The following is a 27,054-nucleotide window of genomic DNA, read 5'->3' on the forward strand; positions in this document are numbered from 1 at the left end:
TTGGCTCCACTGATCTAATACTCTACAGGTGGCAGCAACAGCACGGTATTTCTAATAGACTATCATTACCCAAATAAGTGATGGAACCCTATGTTAATTTTATATACATAGATACATAAAATACCTAAAACTTAAGCTCAAATAATAATTGAGTCAGATTTCTAAGTATTCCAATTTCCTTTAAAATGGTAAATCAGATCTTATCACTCTTTTGTTTAAAACTGTCCAATGGCTCCCATTTCACTTAGATCAATGCCAAAGTTTTTACAACATCCCAAGATGGTTAAGGATTATTATGTTTCAGTCACTTATGTAACCCAAGCTCCAAGAACACAAAGGGTGCTAAATAAAATAGTTGCTGAATGAAGATTTTCCAATATTTGGGTAAGATCAAACAGAAAATATTCTTGGCATATCAAACAATGGTGAGCTCAAGTAACAGTAGAACACCAAATACTTGCTCACTTGAATTGATATAAGTATATATGTACCATATTTGATAAATTTCAGTAATTACCCAGATTATTGCTGTGTATTATAACTAATACTTTTCTCTACCCATTAATTTCCTTTATCTGAGTCTAAAGGTAGTGTCTAAAAAAAGGTACATTTTTATGCCACGCAACAAGAATCAAGAATCCACTTACACTTGTTTTTGATTTTCACTACATTTCAAAATCCAAAAACTGGAAAATATGGTAACCTTTTCTTACGTGATGCTTTAGAACATTTGTATTATCAATCTAGATGAAATCAGAGAAGGATGACTTCTAATTTTAAAATTAATTGCATTTTGCACAGAAATTACTCCTAAAAATCTGAATTTGCATATAGATGTCAAATATAATACACAACCAAATGTAAAGCAATGCTTACTTCCTCCTCAAAAAATGCTTCAGAAAGGGGGAAGTTACTTTGACACATTAGCCCAAAACAATGCAAGTCTAGGATGGATATAAGTATACATAAAATCCATATGACAATTTTTTTAAGGCAAAGAAGTGTAACAAGATTAAAATTTTTCCTGGTCTTCAATTCTAAACGTTGGATGTTATTATAAAGAAGTCTTTTAAAGATCACTTTTAAAAACTATCCAATAAATGTTTTCATTGTGAAGATCAAGAATAGACAGCTACATAGAGGAAAAATGAAAACCCCAAGTGTCTTAAAGTTTTAAGAAGAGGTGCTTTTGGTTTGAGATACAATCATTATACACAGCTGTGAAGGTACTTTATCTCACGAATCTTAAATTGAAGGGAAGATGTGCTCTGGAAAACCGTGTTAATGACCTAAAATGTCGATTTAGTGTTCAAGACATTAATGTCAAAGGTAAGTGTGAAGAATCAGAATAAAATTATTTAATAAAATGTTAGAATGGACAAGAATCAGTACTTCTCAAAATTACTTTATAAAATAAGTAGACATTTAAGGAGTTTCTCTACCTCCTAAAGTTTATATTTAAGTAGCTTATTGGATTGCTTGCTTAGTATTGACCTCAAGAACCATTCCAAAGGACTGAAACATATTAAGAGCTTTCCATAACTAAGTTCACAGAGATTTTTTTGACACGGCCTGATAAAACGTTGACAAAATTACTCAGATGGCCCCTGGAAATCACATTGCTCTTTGCAAACTATCATTTAGTAACTCTTATTTTGGAAAAATTTTACTAGACATATATGAAATCACAATCATGAAAATACATGCCCAGGAAAAAAAACTCAAACTATAGAATTAATCATAACTTGCCCTGTCTTGATTTCCCCAATGAAATCTTACTTTTTAATTCACTGACTCTGTTGTCTGCTGGCAGACAAGAAGCAGAAGGCATGCAGTTTGAGTCACATAGTGTTTTCATAAAACTCTTCTTGTCTTCATCCTAGGAATAGGACTGTCTTGCAGCTACTTTAAGCAAATATGAAATTAAAATATCTTAAATTACCAAGGTTAAAAATTAATTACCATTTGCATTATTAAAAGAATCTTCATGGCTGATTCGATTCAATAGATATTGTTTAGCTAATTAATTTGGACATGAGTCTCGACGAGACCAGTAACTCCTTGTTGGCAGGGTCTATGTCTTTACTTTTCTCCGCTTCTGCCACAGCACTTCACACATCAAAGGTCATAGAGAAATGCTGGTTAAATTTAACATAAATAGCATATTTTATTTCCTGCATTTAAAATGTTTGAAAGAAATTAATTCAATTCAATTTCAGAAGATCTATAAATATTTCTCTAACTCAAATGTCCTATTTGTCTGCTGGTTACTTAGGATGTATTCTGATTAGCACCCTTTGAGCCACCAACTCCCCACCAGTCACTCTAAACTGAGCAGCTCTGAAATAGCTGTTAGACCTTGTGTTGTTAATAAATCCCGTTTACAATAAGAAGGGTTCCTGTGGTAGAAGGTGGAAAAGCAGTTACTATGCAAACAACACTGAAGTCTTGCATTCCTATAGTCATACAGTGAATACTGTTTACATTATGGAAATCAAGATTTATGCAACGTTTATAACAATATAGAAAATTGTGCTATAATGCAATAAATGCATCTTGACAAACCTCACATTCTGTAAAATAGCACATTGAAAATAACATGGCTTAGGGAAAAAATAGGACAGGGGACATTCCACACAAAACTTACACAACTCTAATCAGAATACTAAGAAAAACAACAATTGTAATAAAAATACTAGCATACTTGAAAAGACATATTAAATTCCTACAAATGAAGAAATATTACAGTAAATGTCAACTTTTAAAAGAAAAGCAAACCCCGTAACAAGCAATTTCAAGAGAGAACACTTAGCCAAACTAAGTCAAGGCAAAGAAATTCAGGTAAGTGAGCATTACATTAAACATATTATTTACTCTTTGACTTGGTATATATTCTACTGTGTTAGTATACTTTGCATTCAGCTCCTATTATCTGGTGGTACAAAACCTAAAAATATTGGAAAAACTGTCTATGAACCAATGGAACCTCAAACAACGGCAATGTATAATGCCATCATTATTCTAACTTTAGGGTATCTATATATGTAATCTAAATTGAAACATTTTTGAAATTACTCCAGAAAAACAAGTATAAACTAGAATTATCCCAAGCAAATTGAAACATATGGTCACTCCATCTACCTAATTGTATATGAGCATTTGTTTTATAGAAACTTTCAATGGAGCAGAACAATTTTACTAAATATCATTGACTTCGATCCATTACCTAGAGTCATGATAAAATAATATGAATTATCATTTAATTAGCAATAAAAATATTTAAATCTATACACTGAAACCCTTAAATTATCTAAACATATCATTTACTTTAGTTTCTCATGGCAAATAAAAATTACTTTTGGTACACTGCAAATGTTCACCAAACAAATGAACTGAATAGCCATCAGCAATATGTTCCATTTGATAAAGAGATGATTTTTGTGTGTGTGTGTGTGAGGAAGATCAGCACTGAGCTAACATCTGATGCCAATCCCCCTCTTTTTGCTGAGGAAGATTGCCCCTGAGCTAACATCCATGCCCATCTTCCTCTACTTTATATGGGACGCCACCACAGCATGGCTGTTCAAGCAGTGCGTCGGTATGCGCCCGGGATCCGAACCAGTGAACCCCGGGGCGCCGCAGCAGAGCACATGCACTTAACTGCTTGCGCCACCAGGCCGGCCCCAGAAAAGAGATGATTTAAGGATAGGTCTACCTGACACTGAAAAGCTCAAGAATTCCTAAGAAATGTGGCTAAGCTGTCTATATAGCATGCTGGCAAAATGGCTCTGAAATACATGCATATGCAAAATTTCATTGAAAATCATTATTTTTACAAAAGAAAAAAGACAACTTAAACATTCACAGTCACATGATACAACATTAATAGCTCAAGAAGTAATTCTCTAGTATAAGCTGTCTAATAACAGACAAAGGAAGAAAAAATTAAAAGATAATTTACTTTACCATACTATAGCTTTGCCCCAAATCACAAAGGAGATTAAACCAAAATTATAAAACTCGTTTCACTGAACATCTGGCCCCCACCACACATCCCCCAACAAAACCAAAGCCATCCTTTTCCTGCAAAATGATACCCAAATATGTTCCCCATGAATTACATAATAAATTAGATGTGTCATGAACAAAACAAATCGCAAATTTTAGGAATGTGAAGGTTAAACATTCTGGTTAAGGAAGGTGACCTAACACTTGCAACATAAAAAAGATATACAAGGGGCCAGCCCAGTGGTGTGATGGTTAAGCTCGTGCACTCTGCTTCGGCAGCCCAGGGTTGGCAGGTTTGGATCCAAGGCGTGGACATACACCACTCATCAAGCTGTGCTCTGGCAGCATCCCACATACAAAATAGAGGAAAACTGCCATAGATGTTAGCACAGGCACAATCTTCCTCAAACAAAAAGAGGAAGATTGGCAACAGATGTTAGCTCAGGCCCAAGCTCCCTCGCCAAAAAAACACAACAAAAAAAATCATAAGGGGCCAGCCCTGTGGTGTAATGCTTAAGTTCAGTGCACTCCGCTTTGGCAGCTTGGATTCATAGGTTTGGTTCCCGGCATGGACCTACACCACTCGTCAGCCATGCTGTGGCAATGACCCATACATAAAAAAATAGAGGAAGACTGGCACAGATGTTAGCTCAGGGTTAATCTTCCACAAGCCAAAAAAGAGGAAGATTGGCAGCAGATGTTGGCTTAGGGTGAATCTTCCTCAGGAAAAAAAAAAAAAAAGATATACAGGAATTTGAAGAGTTCAGTATCAAAAAACTTAACAAACTCCTGCTCCCTGAGAGCAAATTCAAGAGAAAGTGGCTGTGATACATTCTAAATATTCCCCATTCTCTTCCCAACACATCTCATTCTAGTCACTGCTCCATTTGCCTCAAGTTATGCCTCAAGATTATGACAACATGACATCAGCAATCATGCCACAGCTACAGAAGTTATCCCCATGCTTGCCCTGGGCCCATCCCTGTAAGCTGCTAAAAAATGTCGTCTGGCTCTATGTGCGTGCTTGTGTTTTTTTTTCTGGGGGTGGGGGGATGCAAGGAAAGTAAAAGAAGAAAATAGGAAAAAAAAAACAAACCCAGAAGGACAAAGAGAAAATAAGGCTACCAGGCACCTTCGAACAAGAAGTCCTCTATTTAACTGAGGAAAACATCATCTCAATTTCCCATTAGCTTATATAAAATATCCTCATTAATTCTACCTCTTCTAATTCCCTTCAAAACATTAACTGTAGAGGTATACCCCAGGAATTTACAATTACAGTTCCCTCTGCCTGGAATTCACTAAGATTTTCAACTGGCTAGTTTCTCCTCGACATTCAGGTTTCTACTTTAATTTGTCATTCCTCAGAGTGGTATTTTCTGACCCTATGAACAATAGCTCCTCCCCTCTGTCATGGTCTCTATCCCATCACCTTAGCTTTATTTTTTAATAATATTAATGACTATATTAAATTGTATTATTTATTTTCTAGTCCAATTGTATACTGTCAGTCTTTCCAACTAAAATGTAAGTTCCATGAAAGTAGGAACTTCATCTGTCTTTTTCACTGTTGTAGTCTTAAGCCAAGAGCAGCACAGGACACGTAGGAGGCAGTCAATAAATATTTGTTGAATGACTGTTATATCGCTAAAGATATTTAACTTTGACAAGTCCTTTATTTGGAGACCCTGAAATACATCTCTATGCCTCCCATATTTTTTCATCTTCTTAAAAGTTTCTGACAACAGAGTATATCCAAGAAGTGTATTTTTTTAATCTAGAGGAGTACTATTGCAATTAAAATTTATATCAGTTTAATATATCCTTTTTGAAGCTAGAAAGACACTAAACACCAAAACTGTTCTTGTGCTAATAGAGATGTACTTATATTTTTAATCCATCATGAATTTTACAATCCAAAAACAGAAACACAGAAGAGTTTTTGTCTCTGCACTGATTCTGAAACAAAATATACAATACTAAAGGTTTAGATTACAAGAGAAAATAAAGACAGGAGGAACATTTTTGTCCAGATTATTTAAATATTAAAAAAGTCTACCATGACAGACTAGGGGATTTCTCCATCTGAAATTTTTCAGAAAGCACCAGCCAATTCAAAGGTGTGCTTCCATTCAGCACTGAATAAAGAAGAAACTTTACTCCTTTAGTGTTAACGGACTACATGTTTACATTCCCCTAAAATTCATATGTTGAAATTCTACCCCACAATGTGATGGTATTAGGAGGTGGGGACTTCGAGAAGTAATTAGGATTAGATGTCACGAAGGTAGAGCTCTCATGAATCGGATTAGTGCCCGTATAAAAGAGTCATGAGAGGGCTTGCTTCTTCTCTTTGCTCTCCATCACATGAGGGTACAAGAAGAAGCCGCATTCTGCAACTTGGAAGAAGGACTTCACCAGAACCCAACACAATGCTGGTATCCTGAAATCTCAGACTTCCAGCCTCCATAACAATTAGATATAAATTTATGTTGTTTATAAGCCACCGAGTCTATGGTAACTTGTTATAGCAGCCCAAATTGACTAAGACACTTGGAAAGTTTGGGAGCAAATAGCTTTAAATTCTCCTTATACATAGTCTTAGAACAGTGGTTCTCAACTTTGGGTGTACACTAGAATTAACAGACAAAGTACTGATACCTGAATCATATCCTCAGATATTCTGATGCACTCCATTCTGGGGTATGGCTTGGGCATTGGATTTTTAAAAGCTCCCTAGGTAATACTAATGCAAGACCAAGGCTAAACCACTGCTTAAAAGATAAAAATTAATAGTTCCATTATGAAAGTTATTATTTGAAGATAAAAATAACTTCTCTTAATTGAAAGGCATTTAGTCATTCTAACTGCCATTAGCTTTTGCCTATATTCAGAAATAGCCAAACATTTTTTAGGTCACATAAAAGACACCAGAACGTTTCTTTCTCATGCTTTCTCAAACAAACTACCTACAAATGTACTCAGCACTATGCTGGGCACTGACAAATAAAACTGGATCCCTGTACTCTTGTAATTAGGCATCCACTTCTGCCTTTCAGATGTCCCCACCTCAACCACCACTACAATCACTCTCTCCTTTCCATCAGGGGTTGGACTGTATCAAGTGTACAATTGTTATGCCAAATGTATACCTTTTGGGGACTAGTGTTCAGGTTTAACTACAGATTTGTTAGATGTCAAGCTCTCTTTTTACTTCAGGATTATTCATAGAATTTAGTCAATCTTAGTAAAAAAAGAAATTCATTCTGTAAAGAATAGATGACCCAGAATACAAAAGGTATAACCTCACTAATTAATAATCTGCTTAAACAGTGATGGGGAAAAAAAGTTAAGATTCTTGCCTCATCACATCATGTATTACAATACAAAATAAATTCTAGCAAGACTGGATTAAAAAACATATAGGTGAATATTATCTGATCACCAGAAGGGGATAGATTCTACTAAGTATAAAATCAGAGAAATTAATCACAAAGAAAAAGAAAAGACATGCTTATATAAAAGTTTTGCAAAATGCCCTTAACAAAGAAATGTAAATAACAAACTCAGAAAAAAATTTTCTTATCACATTTGACAAAGATTCACACCCACACATAAAGATTCTCTTAAAAAATAAAGCCAGGGGTCAGGCTGGTGGTGCAGCAGTTAGGTGTGCGTGCTCCGCTGCGGCAGCCCAGGGTTCGCCGGTTTGGATCTCAGGCGCTCGCCGACACACCGCTTGTCAAGCCATGCTGTGGCGGTGTCCCATGCAAAGGGGAGGAAGATGGGCATGGATGTTATCCCAGGGCCAATCTTCCTCAGCAAGAGAAAGAGGAAGATTGGCATTGGATGTTAGCTCAGGGCTGATCTTCCGTGCAAAAAAATAAATAAATAAATAAAGCCATACTTCCATGAGCAAAATGGCCAAAGAACACTTAAAAAAACTTTTTTCCAATAGAAAAACTGGAAATGACCCAGATATCCAACAATATAAAAGTATAGTAGATTATACTCTCAAATTAGAATATTATGCCATCACTAAAAGAATTATTTTCAAAAAAAATTAATAAAATAGGAAAAAGCTCAAGAAAAGTTAAGACATAAAACACTCAAGTCTAGTGAAAATAATTCAAAGAGGAGGACTGGCAGATGTTAGCTCAGGGTCGATCTTCTTCACACACACAAAAAATAATAATAATAATTCAGATGTCAGCATAAAGACTGAGACACAAATATTAAAATATTTGTTTTGCTTTTATGCTTCAAAATCTTTACAATGAACATGTATTAATGTAATTAACAGAAAAAGTTTCAAAATCCATAACCTTTGAAATGGATTTCTACAAGAATCCTAAGGATTCTTGGAAACCCTATGGATTTCTACAAGAAATTTTGTGCAATCCAAAGGAAAAAATAGAAAAATATTCAATGCAGTATTATTTACAATAGCAAAAGGAAAAAATAAAAATAAATTTGACAAATTTATGTAAATTGATACTTCCAGCAAATATTTAAGGACACAGGAAAATATAAATAATGTATGAGGGAAAAAAATCAAGATACATAATATTTTTATATAATATGGTCCCAATTTTTAAAAAATGCACATGTATCTGTATTTGCATAGAGGATGGACTGAAAGGAAATACACCAAAATATAATATTGTTCATTTTGACTTTCATTATTTATTATAACTTCCTTTGAACCATTCTATATTTTTCAAGTTTTCTATGAGATTTTAAAATTAATAAAGCTTCCCACCCCATTCCTAAAGAGCTGACAATAGTGTGTTCGCCATTAGTAATAACCTGCAACAGTTTATTTTAAATTGCTTCAAAATATATTCACTTTTCTAAACATAGGCAGCTGAGAGCAATTTTGGGAATTTTTCACTAAACATGTTTAGGCCTCCTTAAAATGTACTTTGAAACATAAGCATATAGATGCTGCTATACAAACACACTACGCTATCAACAGTTAACACTGGCAGTCATCTGTGGCAGAAGCAGCTGCAATGAAACTCCACTGACACTATATCTGTTGAGCACACACCGTACATAGATCATAGGAAATGGTTTTACAACTAAATAGATGAGGGCTGGAAAGACTGTAAGATGTGACATTCAATTAGCCATGAAAAATATCTCATTGCAAATTTGCCATAGCTTCCTCAGTTTATTTTAGTATAATTCTCCCCACAACCCAGAAGTTTAAATACAATGATTATACGGTTTACAGTCACGACAAAGTAATTTGTACTTGACTTGGCTTCCCATCTCTTTTCAGACAATGGACAACGGGCAAAACAGAGGTATGATAACTCAAAAGAAACAAAGAAGTGAACCCTACTACCTCCCCATCTTTCTGTCATATCCAGCAGTATTTGAGGAAAATAAAGCAGAGAACTGAAGTCTTACTTAGTTCAGGAGCCAAAGATTAGAGATTGGAGAAGGCTGAGAAAGGTAAAATTTGTGGGACAGAAAACTGGAGAGAATAACTGGGAAAAGAAATTACTAGGGAACTGTAAGCTAAACAACTATAGGAGCTCCCATAGGGTTGGGATACATCAAGATCCAACTAGCCAGAGGGGAGAGCTTTCACCAAACACCTGACGTAACTGGTAGAGAAACCAGAAAGGCCACACATAAGAGTAGAGTTACTCTAACTTTAGAGCACAGGCTACTAGAATGATGCTATAACAATGCTTCAAAACAAGCCTCAAAAGATCGGAGCTGATTTGCAAGTAACCCAAATGCTAGCCAAAAACAAACTCAACACTTTTTAAATAAGAACAATAACATTCAGACTTCCAACAATGTAATGCCACAACGTCTAACATAAAATAAAAATTACTAGACTTGCAAAGAAGCAAGAAAATATGTTCTATTAACTAGGGGGAAAAATAAGTAAATAGAAACAGACGTTGAAATGACAGGTGTGTAATTTAGCAGATAAGGACTTTTAAGCTCTTTTAAATGTACTCAAGGATTCAAAGAAAAATGTGAATATAATGAAGAGAGAAATAAAATCTACAAGAATAAAGGATCAAATGGAATTTCCATAGCTGAAAAATACATTGTTTGTTATAAAAAAGTCACTGGATGACACTGCAGAAGAAAAGACCAGTGAACCTGAGAAAGAGCAATAAAAATTATACAAACTAAAGCACAAAGAATAAAAAGGCTGAAAAAAATGTACAGAGGCAACATTACCTTTAGGAGGATATAACTCAGTGTGTAATTGGAATCCCGGGAAGATAGGAGGAGGAGCATAGAAAAAATATTTGAAGAAATAATACCTAGAAATTTTCAAAAGACAGAAAAATATAAACTTGCAAATCCAATAAGCTCAACAAACTTCAAGCAGGATAAACACAAAGAAAACTGCACCAAGGCATATCACAATAAAAGTAGAGAAAATCAATAATAAAGAAAAAAAAGCTTAAAAAAGCCAGAGCAAAAAATACATTATGTACAAAGGAAGAAAGATAAGAATGATTGCTGACTTATCAGAAAGAATAGATGTCAGAAGACAAAAGAAAGACATTTTTAAAGTGCTGGGGAAAAAAAAAAGTCTTTCAACCAAGAATACTATATGCATTGAAAACATACTTCAAACAGAAGAGGAAACAGACATTTGCAGACAAAATCTGAGAGAATTTGTTGCAAGCAGACCTGCACTATAAAAAATATTAAGGGAAATCATTCAAGTGGATGAAAATTATTCAAGTAGATACTTGATGAAACTGGATTCATGCAAAATAATGAAGAACACCAGAAATGATATAAAAATGGGCATCTTCTTGTTCCACATTTAAGAAAATACCTTTAACTAATAACAATCTATTCTGGAGATTCACAATACACGCGGAAATAAAATATACGACAATAATCCCACAAGAGACATAAGGGAAGAAATAAAACATACCAGTGTAAGGTTCCTAACATTATATGTGGTGTATTATTATGTAAAGATAGCTACAAATTAAAACATGTATACTGCAAGCCCCAAAATAACTACCCAAAAAATAATAAAAAGAGGTAATAAGGCAATAGAGGTAATAAAATGAAATACTCAAAAAATTTGAGTAAAAATAATCAAATAAAAGGCATGAACAACAACAAAAAAGGAGCAATAACAAATAAGACAACCAGAAAACAATTAGCAAGACGGTAGACTCAAACATAAAATACTGATAATTACATTAAGTGAAAATAGACTAAATATGTTGATTAAAAGGCAGCGACTGACAGTCTGGATAAAAAGGCAAGAGCTAAATACATACTGTCTATAAGAAACATACTTTAAATATAAAGAAAGAGATAGGTGAAAAGAACAGAGAAAGATATACCATGAAAACATTACTTGTAGCAAAGCTGGTAGAGCTATTCTTAATATTAAGACAAATTAGAATCCAGACAACACAAAGAATACTAACAAAGATTTGAAAAAGGACATTTAAATACATAAAAGGATCAATTTAGCAAGAAGGTATAATAATCCTAAGTATTTACATACTATTTGAAGTTCATGATAGAACTTCAAAATACATGACGTAAAAACTGGCAGACCAGGAAAAAAAAAAAAGGAGCCTCTCTTTAATTATGGTAGAAGATTTCCAAACTCATCTCTCAGTAATTGATAGAATAAATAGACAGAAAATCAGTAAGGACATAAAAGAACTGAACATTATTAACTAAAGTAATCTAATTGACATTTATGGAATACTCATACCAACAACTGTGGACAACGTATTTCTTTTAAGTGTGCATGGAACATTTACTAAAATGGACTTTATTTTGGACCACAAAACAAGTTTTAATACATTTAAAAGACTACAAATCAGAGTATACTATATTCTCTGAACACACATAATTAAATTAGAAACCTGTAGCATGTCTCATGTGAGAAATGAAATGACACTTTTAAATAACCCACAGAACCTTTCTCAAAAAGAGTTCCTCATCTGAACCACAGATGACCAAAAATGATTTGAGTGATTATTTTCTCAATTCTTATACACCAAGGATGATATACAAACAGTACCATTCTATATGCACAGGAGAAAAGAGATGTCTTAAGCAATGAGAGCTTAATTCTCCCATGAAAATCCAGTTGAGAAGTGCAGAATGAGTCAAAGAGGAAATCACAAGAGAAACTATAAAACACTCAGAACTAAATGATAATGAAAATACATCAAAATTTGTGGTGTATAGAAGGAAATTTATAGCTTTTAATATTCATAGTAGAAAAGAAGAAACGTTAAAAACAATAACCCAAGTTTCTACTTAAAGGGACTAGAATAAGAATAAATTAAATCCAAAGTAAGTGGAAGAGAAGAAATATAAGAGCAGAAATCAATGAAATAGATAATAAACACAATGAGCGCCGGCCCGGTGGCTTAGCGGTTAAGTGCGTGCGCTCCGCTACTGGCGGCCCAGGGTTCAGATCCCGGGCGCGCACCGACGCACCGCTTCTCCGGCCATGCTGAGGCCACATCCCACATACAGCAACTAGAAGGATGTGCAACTACGACATACAACTATCTACTGGGGCTTCAGGGAAGAAAAAAAGGAGGAGGATTGGCAATAGATGTTAGCTCAGAGCCGGTCTTCCTCAGCAAAAAGAGGAGGATTAGCACGCATGTTAGCTCAGGGCTGATCTCCCTCAGGAAAAAAAAAAAAGAAGAAGAGAAAAGAAACACAATGAAACAGAAAAACTGATGACATAAAATGAAAATCAAAGTTTATCAAAAATAAAATTGATAAAGTTTATCAAAAATAAATTTCACATTAGACTGTCCAAAAAAAAAGAGAATATTCAAATTACCAGTATCAGGATTGAAAGACGGAACATTATTACAGATCCTACCACCATTTAAAGAGTACAGGTCTATTATGAATACCTCACTGTCAATTAATTCAAAAACTTGGATTGAAATAAATTCCTTCCAACACTTACAAATGATCAAAACTGACAGAGAAAAGCTAAATAGCTCTACATCTATAAAAGAAATTGAATTTTAATGAAAAACTTTCCCACCAACAAAACACTAGATGCAGATGGCTTTACTGGCCAATTCAATCAAACATTCAATTATACATAACCTCTCTGAAAACAGAAAAGAAATACACTCCCAGTCACTTTTATGAGGTTAACATTTCTCTGATACAAAAAATGGTCACGTAAGTTTTACAAGTAAAGAAAACTAAAGGTCAATACACCTTGTGAAGAACAATAATCCTTAAAAGATATCAGTAAACCAAATCCTGCCATATCCAAAAGGGGTCATACATCATGACCAAATGGAGTTTATCCCAAGAATACAGAGTTGGTTAAAAATCAAAAAGTCAATTAATATAATTCACATAATAACAGAAGAAAGGAGGAAAATTATAAGGTCATCTCGAAAGATACAGATAAAAGCACCTGACAATTCAATACCCTTTTATTTTTTATTTTTTTATTTTTTTCCTCGAGGAAGATCAGCCCTGAGCTAACATCCATGCCAATCCTCCTCTTTTTGCTGAGGAAGACCGGCTCTGAGCTAACATCTATTGCCAGTCCTCCTCCTTTTTCTTTTTCCCCCCCAAAGCCCCAGTAGATAGTTGTATGTCATAGTTGCACTCCTTCTAGTTGCTGTATGTGGGACGCCGCCACAGCATGGCCGGAGAAGTGGTGCATCGGTGCGCGCCTGGGATCCAAACCTGGGCCGCCAGTAGCGGAGCATGCACACTTAACCACTAAGCCATGGGGCCGGCCCTCAATACCCTTTGATGATAAAAATTCTTAGCAAACTATGAATGGAAGGGAACATCTCCACCAGATAAAGGAATCAAGAAAAAACTACAGATAACATCACACTTAATGGTGAAATACTGAACCCTTTTCCCCCTAAGATCAGAAACAAGGCAAAGTTGTCCACAGGTCACCACTTCTATTCAACATTTTACTGGAGGTCCTACCTAGGGCAATAAGGCAAGAAATAAAGAATAAAAGGCATAAAGATAGGGGGAAAAGGGGAGAAAACCTAATTTTATTTGCATAGATGACTATGTATGTAGAAAATCCTAAAATCTACCCAAAAAACCCCCAAAAAACAAAAAACCAAAACCCTGGTAGAACTAAGTGAATTTAGCAAGCCTGTAGGATACAAGGTCAATACACAAATATCCATTGCATTCCTATACATAAGCAACAAACAACTGCAAAATTAAATAAAAAGAATTATCACTTACAATAATTTAAAAATCCATAAAACACTTAGGGGATGAAGAGGATCAGAATATGGCCCACCCCAAAACATGCCATATTAGCATAAAGATTATTTTGACTGAAGTCAATTGAGAAACAGCAGATGTAGAAAGAACTCTATTCCCCCCCCCTTTCTGCCTAAAAGCAGGGCATAAACTTGCCTTTGTGAAGTCTTCCCTCCTGCCCTCTCCCATCCCAGGAAGAGGAGCAAGACTCTTAATCACTGGCCTCAACTTAAGTCTGCATAAGAAACCTTAATAAACAACTCTTATCTACCATTAGTTTTCTACCATATATTTACCAAATATATCTACCATACCTTTACCTTCCTACTCTAGAAGCCCAAATCCCTTTTCTTTGACTAGTCACTTCACAATTTATCGCCGTTTGTTAAAATGGTATATAAGCTCCCAAGCCTAAATGCTTCTTTGGATTTTCACTTCTTTTCTGTGAGATCCTCATGCGCACGTGTAATAAATCTTCTCTCCTACTACTCTGCCTCTTATCAGTTTAATTCACAGGCCCCAGCCACTGAAACTAAAATGGCAGAGGAGAAGTTTTTTCTCCCCTACAGGGACAAACTTAACAAAATATTGTAAGACCCGAACAGTGAAAACTACACAACATTGTTGATAGAAATTAAAGAAAATATAAATAAATGATCATCATGTGGGCCAACATTATGTTGGCTACACAAAACACATTTCTAAGTCGGATACCACCAAGAAGCTACCAGTCTGCAACCTCTGCTCTGGATATTCTAAATTTTATCCTTAGAACTAACCAGACCATCAGAAAACTGAGTACTCAGACTAGATTATTTTTTTAACCCAACTGTACTTTATCAGTAAATCCTTGGCTTACATTCTGTAGAAACAATACAAAGCTTGTTTTTTTTGCAATGCTAAAGAAGTTATTTACTACAACATGCAGTACCTCCATAATAGAGGACCAAAGAGAAATTTTTTCTGAGAGCTAAATTGCACAAAATATATCAGCTCTCCACATCATCTAATATGCTATGGAGGTTACAGACAACACAAATCTCAAAACTCATCAAGTTTCCCATTTGGCTATGGTTGCTACTTGATTTGATCTAAGTTTAGCAACTATATACCGTAAAAGCATTTCTGTACACTACTTTTACCTCTGGTCTTAATTTACTAATTTGGTCTTTTGTATTTTTATTTTTATTTTTCAGAGTACATATTCTTATAAGCTACTTCAAATTCTTTTGCAGGATGAAATATCTTTTATATAAATACACACATAATTTTTTAAAATTTAAAGAGAGCCAAGGTACCCATATTAAAGAATTTACCATTAAGGACATAATAGAGATCATCAAATATTTTAAATCTATGCAGTCTCGCATTACTTTCTAAGAGCAGAAAAGGGTGAGAGATAACGAACTGAAAAGAAGACCAAGGAGAAAAAACCCTAGGGAAGGGGTAGGACTTTGAATAATGAATAGAAAGTGAGGAGGGTAGCAGGTAGACAATGTGAGCAGTAACAATATTAGAATACAATATAAAAGCAAACAGTTCAGATTAAATATGGTAAAGATAAAGCTGCGTAGGTAAAAAGAAGTCAAATAATAGTTCAGGTGCAAAATTGAGCTTGGATTTGATTCTTAAATGTGAAATAATATAGTAAAATGGGTTACAAAGCTTTTGAAATATATGAGAAACACCATCATCTTGAACTTTTGTTTAGAAGTTATTGAAGCCACTATCTTAAGAGATCTAGTTATAGACTTTTATATCTAGAAGGGATCTTAGAGAAACTATGATACAACTAAACTTTAGAGACTGAAAAGCAAGAACAAAAAATTCTTATTTCAAATAATATATAAAGATTATAAGCCTTAAAACTCCAATCTATTGATTACCTGGGTTGATCTGAGTAATAGGAACGATTTCAGTTCTTCTTCCTCATTCCATGTATACACCTAACCAAAGCTAAGAGTTCAAAGAACTTCCCAAGGAAAAGAGATAGGAAGGTGATTCCTTCACTGCACTAGAATACCTCAAATTAAAATGAAAAACAAGCATTTACTGTGTTCAAGACGCAATGCTAAGTCACTGAAGACACCAAGAAGAATAAAACTATTCACAGATAGTTTTCATATTTCCTATCATATGAATATCGTTATTCATATAACACTATAAGCTCAAAACAATGAAAAAGGAAGCCTATCAAATATAATCTAGAAATACTTAAAAAATCAATGTCAACATAATTTAGCATTCTCACTTACCTATCACTTTATAAGATATACTCTTTGTAATTCATAAAATATTTATAAAATGATGATCCACCTGCCAAGATTTTTTAAAATGATGTACATAGGGCTTAATCTTAATATTTTGGTTCTTTAAATGGATACAGTTTATAGAAGAGAGCACTTTTCTATCCACTGTTATCTCCATTTACTTTATTTCATGGAGAAAACTAAGAATAGGAAAGAGAAACTGAGAAAGATATTTTGAGAAGATAACAAAATATTGTAAAGATGAGACAAAGTATTAAAAAGGAAAACTTTCTAGTGTGTGTGAACACAAATACCAGCACATGTTTTCAGAAAATCTTAACTAGTGTTTTCGTATGAAATACAAGAATTTAAAAACTGCATTTCTCAAACTTGCTTAAATAGTTCACACAAATATATGCTGGTCTTTGTTATGATGACAGTGCATAAATTATAAATGCAGAACATTTGACAAGGACTGAGGAAGTGGCAACAGGACAAATTCAAGGTTAGAATCAGCTAAGGATAAACACTAGTTAGATGAATGAGAAGGTCAACAAATGAGAAGGTCTCTGTGAAATCAAGGAGTTACGCTGGCCACAATATCCAAACATCCAGTAGAAAGTCAGAATCGAGACAATTTGTAACAGGAAAAAAATCAAGAAGTGGCAGGAGGTGTCAAAACTCAGAGAAAGAGGCTAAATGATGAAAGGTCAGAGACTAAACAAGGAATTCAGCCAGCAGAGAACACCAACAAGCAGTTTAACACTGGCTCAACCCCATGACTCTTCTCAACAGTTCCTTGGAACCTGGAGGTGCAGGGAAGAGTTAATTAGCATGTGAGAAGGGGAAAGACAGATGTGCAGATGTTACTGATATTTCTCTTTTCCTACAGGAACACATGATTTCAATGCCAATTTCAAAATTAAATTGTGGCAACAATATAGTACATATAAATATACATGTTTATACAAATATAAATACAAGAGGAAAGTATAAAGTAGATTTTAAATGACTTAATTTTGCTAGTATGCAAAGGAATTTCAAAGAAACAGGTTCATCTTTGGTTAACCAAGATATATATTATCTAAATCTTATTTTTCATTTTCATAGATCATATAAAATAGAACTAGTCTCAGAGACAGAATTTCTCTTGACTGGATGAAAACCAGCTGGCATCTGTGATAGGATATAGAAAAGAAACCTACAGCCTTTAAAATGAAAATTATTCAAATTTGACAAATACTTCACATATTTGTTACACTTGCTAAAATATGAGTATCAAACAGTTATAATTTACAAATTCCTTTCCTCATCATTCAGTAGAACTGTAACATAAGATATTTGATAGAATTTATAAACCCAATTCAGTTTTTAATTATTCTCTTTATAAAATCAAAACAGTGTTACTACTTAATGTTATCCTACAAGCAAAACCATTTTCTACTTCTTTCTAGCTTCTCCTTTCACTCACTACTTTACTCAGGAGTCTTCAAACTCCTTTTTCATCAATTCTGAATGACTAATCTAGGACTTATAATTTTAAAGCAACATTCAAATTCCCACACAAAGTTTTTCCCATTTCTTAAACCTGCTATATTGTAGCTGAAGGACAGGGAAACCTAGAGGGAGTGTTTAAAGAGAATGGTAAAAGAAAACATTTGAATTAATAGACTTAAGTCTAAATTTTAGTTTTACGCCCTTACTGACCTGTACACTTGGGTAATATACTACAAACGAGCGGTTATTCAAGTGTTGTCCACAGGATCCATGAGGATCACCAAGACTCTTTCAGATGGTCTGTGAGGTCAAAACCATTTTTATAGTACTAAGATGTTATTTGCCTGTTTCACTGTGTTGACATTAACACTGAAGATACAAAAGTAATGGTGGGTAAAATCGATGGTCTCTTAACACGAAATCAGGCCACGGTACCAATCACCATATTTTTCTCTGCTATACACTCACAATTAAAACAAAAAAAGGAGAGGAAAAAAGCCAGTTTCCATTATGAAGCAGTAAAACTATTAATTTTTAAATTTGCAACCTTGAGTATATGACTTTTTAATATTGTGTGTGACAAAATGGAAAACATTTCTGCTGCATACCTAAGTACAGCAGTTGTCTGAAGAAAAATCCTTGTGTAAATGTGAGCTAAACCACTAGCTTTTTTTCACAGATCGCCATTTTTACTTAAGACAGACTATGGTTATTCAGACTTATTTGGCAGACAGTTTTCTTAAAAATGAATGAAGTGAGCCTGTTATTTCAAGGAAAACGATTCACTTTCTTTGTCATCAGTGATAAAAGCCCAGCTTTCAAGAAAAAATCAGGGCTGGCCCCGTGGCTTGGCAGTTGAGTGCGCGTGCTCCGCTGCCGGTGGCCCGGGTTCGGATCCTGGGCACGCACCAACGCACCACTTCTCCGGCCATGCTGAGACCACATCCCACATACAGCAACTAGAAGGATGTGCAGCTATGACATGCAACTATCTACTGGGGCTTTGGGGGGAAAAATAAATAAATAAAATCTTTAAAAAAAGAAAAAATCAGAATTTTGGAAAACATATCTGACACTGTCAATGTGACAGCTTCCTAGTTTTTGACTTTTCTAAGGAGATCAGTGGTGATATTAGCAAATGTGAATTTTTTGATATTGCAGAATAAAATGTAGCAATATTCAGAAGTCAGTAAACCAGTATTTTCCAAATGACCAATGTATGATGTTAAACATCATATATGAGTAAAAGATCCATTCAAAATGCACAATAAACCAGTGGATTTTAATCTGTAACAAAGTTCAGAAAATTCACTAATATTTCAGATCCTACACTACAATTAACCTCTAAGAAACCACCATTTGTGTAGTTTTAGGAGTGATATCAAACAAATTATCTGAAAAGGTTATTAAAATATTCTTCCCTTTTTTATCCTCATATAAGTGTGAGACCAGATTTCTTCTTAGACTTCCTCCAAAATAACGTATTGCAACAGACTGAATATAAAAGCAGATATGTGAGTCTAGTTATCTTCTATTAAGCCAGACTTCAAAGATATTTCTAAAAATGTAAAATAATGCCACTATTCCCAGTGTTTTTTTTTCTTTTGGAAAATAAGTTATTTTTTAATGAAAGTATGTTAACAAGTAATAGGTTGAATATTAATTATTTTAAATGAATAAATATGTAAATTTTTAAATTTTCTGAATTTTAATTTCAATATAATTGATAGATATAACTCTCATAAACAAAAACTCTTTTGAGTCCTCAATAATTTTTAAGAGTGTAAGAGTCCTGAGGCCAAAAAATTTGAGAACTACTGCTCTAATAATCTCTGAGGATAAAATTTTCTTGGCCTGTCAAATGGGGGATGATATCTATTAGCATAAAATAGTATATGAGGGTTATCACCACTTTAAAAAGTAGCTAACAGTTAAGTGTTAACTCTGTGCTAAGTGCTGTGCTAAACGTTTACCCAGATTATCTCATTTATTCCTTACAATCATTCTAGGAAATTGATATCTACCTCTTCAGAGTCATTTAGAGGATTAAATAAAATAATGCTTGTGAAGCACTTGGCACAGTCCCTCTGTATAATAAATTTTCAGTTCATTGGTGCTCAATTTATTTGTATCCAATGTATTTGTGCAATTTATAATGTGTTCGATTACTATTGCCACCATAAAACTATGTGGACATCTTATGTACAACACATATCTATACAGATAGCCAGCAGGTTAGAAGCTTGATTCCATCCAAGACCACATTATTAATGGCCAATATTAATCTAACCAACCATTAAACCACAAGTTACCTCATAGACATTTAATATTTATGAACACCCCCTGAAAGGCCTTTGTCTTGGCAAATCTGGAAGCTATATACTAACCAAAACAGTGGTTAAGTAGGACTTTGATGCTCACCAACTTTGTAGTGATCAAGTCACTTCATATCAGAACAAGTTCTTCATTCAAGTGTTAGAACACAGGCCCCTAACAATTCAGAACCAGGAAATTGTCAATGTTGTTGCATGTATATGCAGATAATACATGATGTAGACCTTTCCTGATTCATTCCACCGCATGCATTAACCACTGGACTATGATGCATTAACATGGGACTAGTGGCCTTTGGACAAGCCTGCTGTTACTCTCACTTAAGAGTAACAGATTAATTCACATACTTCTAGTTATACTATCTTTTCGCAAGCTGTCTGGAGCCTTCATACTCCAATAAAATATTAATCTCCATTATAGAGATTATTAACTAACCTAAGTATGTCTTTTAGCCATCTTCTACTACTCCCCCATGCATTCTTCCAAAGTTGGTGTGTGAAAGTATTCCTGCAACTTCTTTCTGCCCCTCCCTCCAAGATAAACTCGAATTTCAATTAAGAGTATTCATAATGCATAATATAGCAGGAACATGAATGTGTGTATGTAGAGTATATATGTAAGCATATATGTGAGTGTGTTGTATTTATGTATACACACACATATACACAGTATACTGACTTAAATAGTAATAGAAAAATCTTTAAGGATAAAAGATGAAAATGGGATCCAGGGGACTTTCTAGAAAGCCCAACACTCATAAATACGCATAACAATTAAATAGGTAAGCATACAGAAAGATAACCTAAAGATGCTTAGATAAAGGAAAATATTGCTTACTGAAAAACTCAGAATGCTTAAAATACCGGTTTCAAACTATTCGAATGAACAAATGAAGTAAAATATGAGTTTTCAAATACACATCTGTACGCATCCTGAATTCAAGAATGTTAAAATACCAATGGCAGGCATTTTGTCTTCTGAACTTTTTACCTTTGTAAAGCAAAATTAGTTGGACTAATCTCATTTAATTTCAAGTGCCTAGCACACTGAAGGTGCTTGATAAATACTGGAGTGAAATTCTAAGATTCAATTTGCCCAACATGTCTAAATCTTTCCAAAATCTCTTAATGAATGAAAAATGTTACTTCTATCAACTCACCTAATTTATATATTCAGCTAAACTTTTCTGTCTCTAGATCAACTTATACTTATGTCCTACGAGTTACTCCAACTCTTCCTACTGAAAAATGTCACCATGGTTATACTAAATATAGAACTTCAGAAATCCACAGAAGACTTACTAATAATATATAAATACGTGTATTACATAAGCCAATATATTTTGTAGAATAAAAAGAAATATAGCAAGTACCTGTCGAAAAAGTCTACTACTTCATGGAGTAATTTAAAATAAAATATAATAAATAAAATTATATATAAATAAATAAATATATAATAAAATATATAAATATATAAATATATACATATATAAATAAAATATATAAATAAAATAAAATAAATAAATAAAATAAAATAAAATAAAAATAATTTTTATGGCAAATAGCAAGTGATTTCCCCTGTTTCAACCAGAATGCACTATTTACCATTAGCCCATAATGTTGAGAGATCAAAACGAAACAATAACTTCTCTGCAACTCTTTCAATATTATTTAAAAAAAAAAACAAAACCCTCTGATGTCAAGATAAATACAAAGCAAGAAATGGTTCCATAATAAACCTACTTACTATGTTTAAATGTGACAATTTAGTTACACCGTAAAGCGTTCAACCAAATCCTCAACCCACTGTTATCTCCAACAAACAAACATAGAGATTTGAGGCTTTTAGCTTATATAATACAACTGTAAAACCAAGTACAGATGAAGCTAAAAACCCTAGCTTTAGCTGACAAAGGAACAAGATAGGGCATGAGAGTTATTATATTTAACACTGTAAATATTTTTATTTTTATAAAAATTGCTACTTTTTTAAAGGAAAAATATATCAAATGCTATATCCTGAAGGAAGTATTTTGACTTTAATTAAAAGATGAAATTATTTGTGAAAATTTCTCATTGCTAAAACAATTCTTATAGAATACTAAAACTGGTTCGATTATAAATAATATAACTAGATATATAGTAATCAAGTTTCTGAAATGATCTCTCATGTTTCATATTTTCATATAAAAAAGGTTATATATAAACATTAGGTTTATATACACAGCACTTGGTCACACAAATTTGGAATACACAAAAAAAAAAGTTTGGAGGACTTACTGATCTTTCTAAGATCCATTATTACATATGACTTACAGGAAAAGCATTAAAATTCTAAAATTATAATCACGTCTCAGCAAAAATAACATAAGCAATACAAGACAAGAGTTATTTACATAGGCTCCCAGTCCTTTTCTATCATCTGTTTTTAGCTATTTCCTGGATATTAGTTAAAGTGGGCAAATGCAACAGAAACACTTTGACTACTTTAGTTTGGAGAAGAAAACTACTGACTGGATTATTCGGATAATTATCTTGGATAACTGAGAAGCAATGATATAAGTTGAAATCAACCTTTTCTAGTTTTATTATAAGTTCTAGAAATTTACAATATTTTACTTAAGATTTTGAAAATCATCTAAAAATTCAAGTTAAATACACATGGTTATATAAAATAAACAATCACAACTTAAAAGGTAAACCACAGCATTACGAGAATTAATCTGTACTATATTCACTGATGATACTGATTTTAAGTTTTCTTTTTACTGAGATTTAATAAAAGTGCCTTTAAAAAATTTATGATGCAAAGGACCAAGTTACACTCAAAGACAGAAAAAAATAGAAGGGGTCCCATGTTTAACATAAACAAGCAAAAATCTAGGTAAAATTCCAGAAGCTCAATAACTAAAGTCACAAAGATGAAACTTATGGTGACAAACTTCAAATAAGTCAATGTTAGGTACAATAATAAAATTGTCACTGTAGTATATAGACAAACCATCATTCTTTATTGGACAATTATACAAGGAGTTAACCCTTTAAAAAAAACAAAAATAATTTTCTATAATACTTGCTGTATAAACTGTATCTATTCACTTGCAATATAAGGTACTTTGCAAAATGGTGTATTTAGCTTCAGAGAGTTAGCAAGTTTATTCTGGTCATTATGAGAACTTATAATTTTGGAAAAGAAGCATATTTTGTTACACTACTTGGAAAATTCAGGTATCTAGTTGTCAATTATTGACAAATACTCACTTAAATCAAAGAATATTAAATAAAGAGAAAACTACTCAGTATGTTTTAATGCAACAGGTATACAGGAAACAAATATGAGAGACTGAAAATTAAGATAAACAATTAAAACTGTAGAGCTTATTTTAATAACTAGTAACAATGAACAAATTAGGTAATGTTAAATCTTAACATGACATTAAGCAATTTTAGCAGAAATAATGAAAAGCCAATTTTTAAGAAAGCATTAGAAAAATCTATACATAAGGCACAAAACTATGCTCAAGTGGGTTTTCCCCAGAAAATAAATAAGACTTCTAAAATGTGTTATATGCTGAAATTTTAAATGGCCAAAGAAAATGTCACAGATTTTTTTAAACCTATAAAGTACATTTCTTTAAAATCCAAATTAAAATGTGAAAAAAGCAAATTAGCTTTATAATCTAATCAGAACTTTATAATCTAATTTGACTTGCTTAAACTGAACCACTAAAAAGTCATGTGACCACTCCTAATTACTGAAGTTCCTTGACCAAAGTGTATACTACTATTTTTAAGTAGATAATTCACTATACCATTTCTAAGGAAACTCACCAACAGTATCAAAGTAAAAAGCAAACAAAAACGAGAAAAAGAACAGATATTAACCAGATATTCAACTCAAACAACAAGCTCTTAGGGAGAAGGGGAAAAGAGTATGTTGGCAGGTGTCTACAAGGACCTAGATAATACAATGGAATCAGTTTTCATTCTGCAGAACCACCATGAGACTTGCTGCAATGTCAGTTCCAAGCACACACTGAGGGACTCCAGAAAATGCTCATTGATCATGCAGCACTTTATAATGCGCACAGGCTTTTTTCTCCTGCTAACCCAGCCTAGCTTCCCTTTGCAGCTCATTCTCCCAAGCCCTCTCCCTCTAATAAAACCTCTTCCTGAAGATAGTGAACTATTTAATAAATTATCTTAACAGTCTAAGTATTAGGAATACCTCTCACCATCATGAAGCCTATTTATCTGAATTAGCCAGTTTTTTCTTAATGAGGGGGAAAAAACCCTACAACCCCATAGATAAGAAAATGAGATTCAAATATCTATGCCCATAAATACAAATGTTTGATAGTATACTACATCCAAGGCCAAAACCAATTATAGTTTCACTTTGACATGTATTTCCTTGAACTGATTTATACTCAAATAGGTTCTTATAAAATTAATACAACCAGGAAAAAAAAGAAAATGCAAAATTCTCATGACTCAAAATGCAGATTTTTATTGTGAGCTCTCAAGCATTAGTGCCTTAAATTTTAGTCTTATTTTTAATTTAATAATTTATTTTATAATAATCAAAGTCATATTAAAATTCTACAACCAGAATGTACCAGCTAAATTAAGCAATTAGATTGATATATATGCTTAATTTTACCCTAGAAACTAAAATAACCAGCTGTTTTTAATAGTTAACTGCAAGCAGAGCTTTAGGCTTAGATATGTAAATGAATTCTAAGACATATGATACTAAACCTACTCAAAGCTGCTTTGCAGACCCCACCTTCTAATGAGTTAATCTAAAGGTCACCATCAGCACAAGGCTTTTTATTAAGTCCGAGGCCCTTTCTTTTTTTTTTATTTCCTATTAAACATATATCTACAATCTACGAAACATGAACTTTAAACAAAATAATTCTAGATTTGTTTAGTAATCATTGAACCAGACTGGCACATTCTCACACGGAATAAGGTCTGATCGTATCTTGCTTTTATGCTCTGCCTCTCTTTGCTCTCTCCTCTAATCTATTCATCTGTAAAATAATTCCGTCAGATAAGATTTCTTTGTTCAGATTTCAACTTTCATTTCATTTACAAACCTAGCCCTACCTCAAGAATGTCTTCTAGAACATATGCTTCCATTTCAGCCGCTGTCTCCACCATGTTTTATCAAACTGCCATGTTTCTTACTGCACTATGATTAGATCATTGCCAGCAGGAACACTCCTCTGTGTCAGCAAGGGAACAGGAAATGGAATGTTCTATTACATGCCTAAAGCAGCTTAGCTGTTCACTAGCCAGGCATCTACCAAAAGAGCAGGGGTGACTCACTGTGTATTTTTTAAAGATACAGAAGCTCTATTCCCAAGCAAACTTCTGTCAAGTAATTTCAACAGACAAAATAGACAAAGTCTCTTATTTTACCATTTCAGATTTTAAAATCCTAAAACTTAAAAAGATAATAATTATATATTTTTTAAAGCTATTTAACACGTCTGGCTTCCTGGTTGAACAAAAGAAGCTGAAGTGGGTTACGTAGCAATTTATCCTTAGTAAAGCCTCGTAGTGAGATTAATGGCTGTATTAAATACGCAAAGGAGGAGGCAAGGTAACATCAAACTAAGAATCTGCTACATCAGGCAAATGCATTTTATAACATACATATTACAGGTGTTGACTTGGTGTCAAAAATAATGATCTTAATCTAGATTTTTTTAAAATAGTAAACTGGTTTTCTATACACTAATCTGTTGGGAAATATCTAAGAGAATGAGATTAACATTCAACCGATTTACAATTACTGAAGCAAGACATAACACATCACGGTTATATTCATTTTCTAGGAATGCCTTTAACTTCATTTACTAACCAAAGAAATGGCCCTCCCCCTGCCCTTATTATAAATACTACAAGAAACTAAATTTTTCAGATAAATGAAATTCAGAAACACTATATCTGGATCATTAAACAGCAAATAAAGTGGATGACTGACAGTAGAGGCAATTTTATATTCAATACTGTAATTGATCCTCAGTTTAGTAAAATTTGTTACTTTGTCAAATTTCTTCCTTATGTAATATGGAATATGACAAATACAATAAGAAGGAACAATGTTTTATGCTCTGTGGCATCAAGAAAATAATCATGCACTTGCAAGGGTACCATACAAACTAAACTTGAAGTGATCCTTCAACGTGCAGATTAACCAATCTAATTATAATTCTAAGACGAACAGATCTTCCAGTCTAAATTTTCCTAACCTAGCTAAAGAAAATGAACTTTTAAGAGAAAAGGAAAAAGAAAAAAAATTAGAGGGAGTTATTAACACATATGGCCAAATCTAAGCTGAGAAAAGTGATGATATGAATGACATTGCCAGTAATATCTCCTCAAAGTGATGCTATGTTATAGTGGGAAGAGACTTTGTAGTCCCTTGGGCCTCAGTTTATTAATCTGTTAAACGGGATAACATTCATTCAACATGAAATATCTACTCTGTATCAGAAACTGTTCTAGGCACAGTCAACAAGACATAAAACTCCTTCTTAAGTCTGTGGGAAGATTAAATGAAATAAAGTATTTACCAATTTCTGATATTTAGGAGGCACCCTTACTAAGTCAGGCAATATATGAGTTATTTTCTTTAAATAAACACGTTACACAACCCTGACAATAACCCTGCTAAGTGATAATAATTTAAA

The 27,054-nt window shown here is 33.4% G+C and overlaps 1 protein-coding gene across 7 annotated transcripts in view; it reads right to left on the reverse strand.

The window, feature by feature from the left end:
* ANKRD17 (ankyrin repeat domain 17) overlaps positions 1-27,054 on the reverse strand; it is a 163,055-nt gene that overhangs the window by 106,438 nt on the left and 29,563 nt on the right. Inside the window, exon 1 of one of the 7 annotated variants that reach the window (XM_014787975.2) lies at positions 25,463-25,736. The exons of the other annotated variants lie outside the window; for them this stretch is intronic. Coding sequence (XP_014643461.1) covers positions 25,463-25,516 — 54 coding nt within the window. The 5' untranslated portion in view covers positions 25,517-25,736. Of the gene's footprint in view, positions 1-25,462; positions 25,737-27,054 lie in introns of those variants that run through there. 7 annotated transcript variants of the gene reach the window in all.

The sequence above is a fragment of the Ceratotherium simum genome, chromosome 8 (genome assembly GCF_057802395.1).
Source record: "Ceratotherium simum simum isolate JZ-2026a chromosome 8, ASM5780239v1, whole genome shotgun sequence".
In the NCBI taxonomy this organism is placed as follows: Eukaryota; Metazoa; Chordata; class Mammalia; order Perissodactyla; family Rhinocerotidae; genus Ceratotherium; species Ceratotherium simum.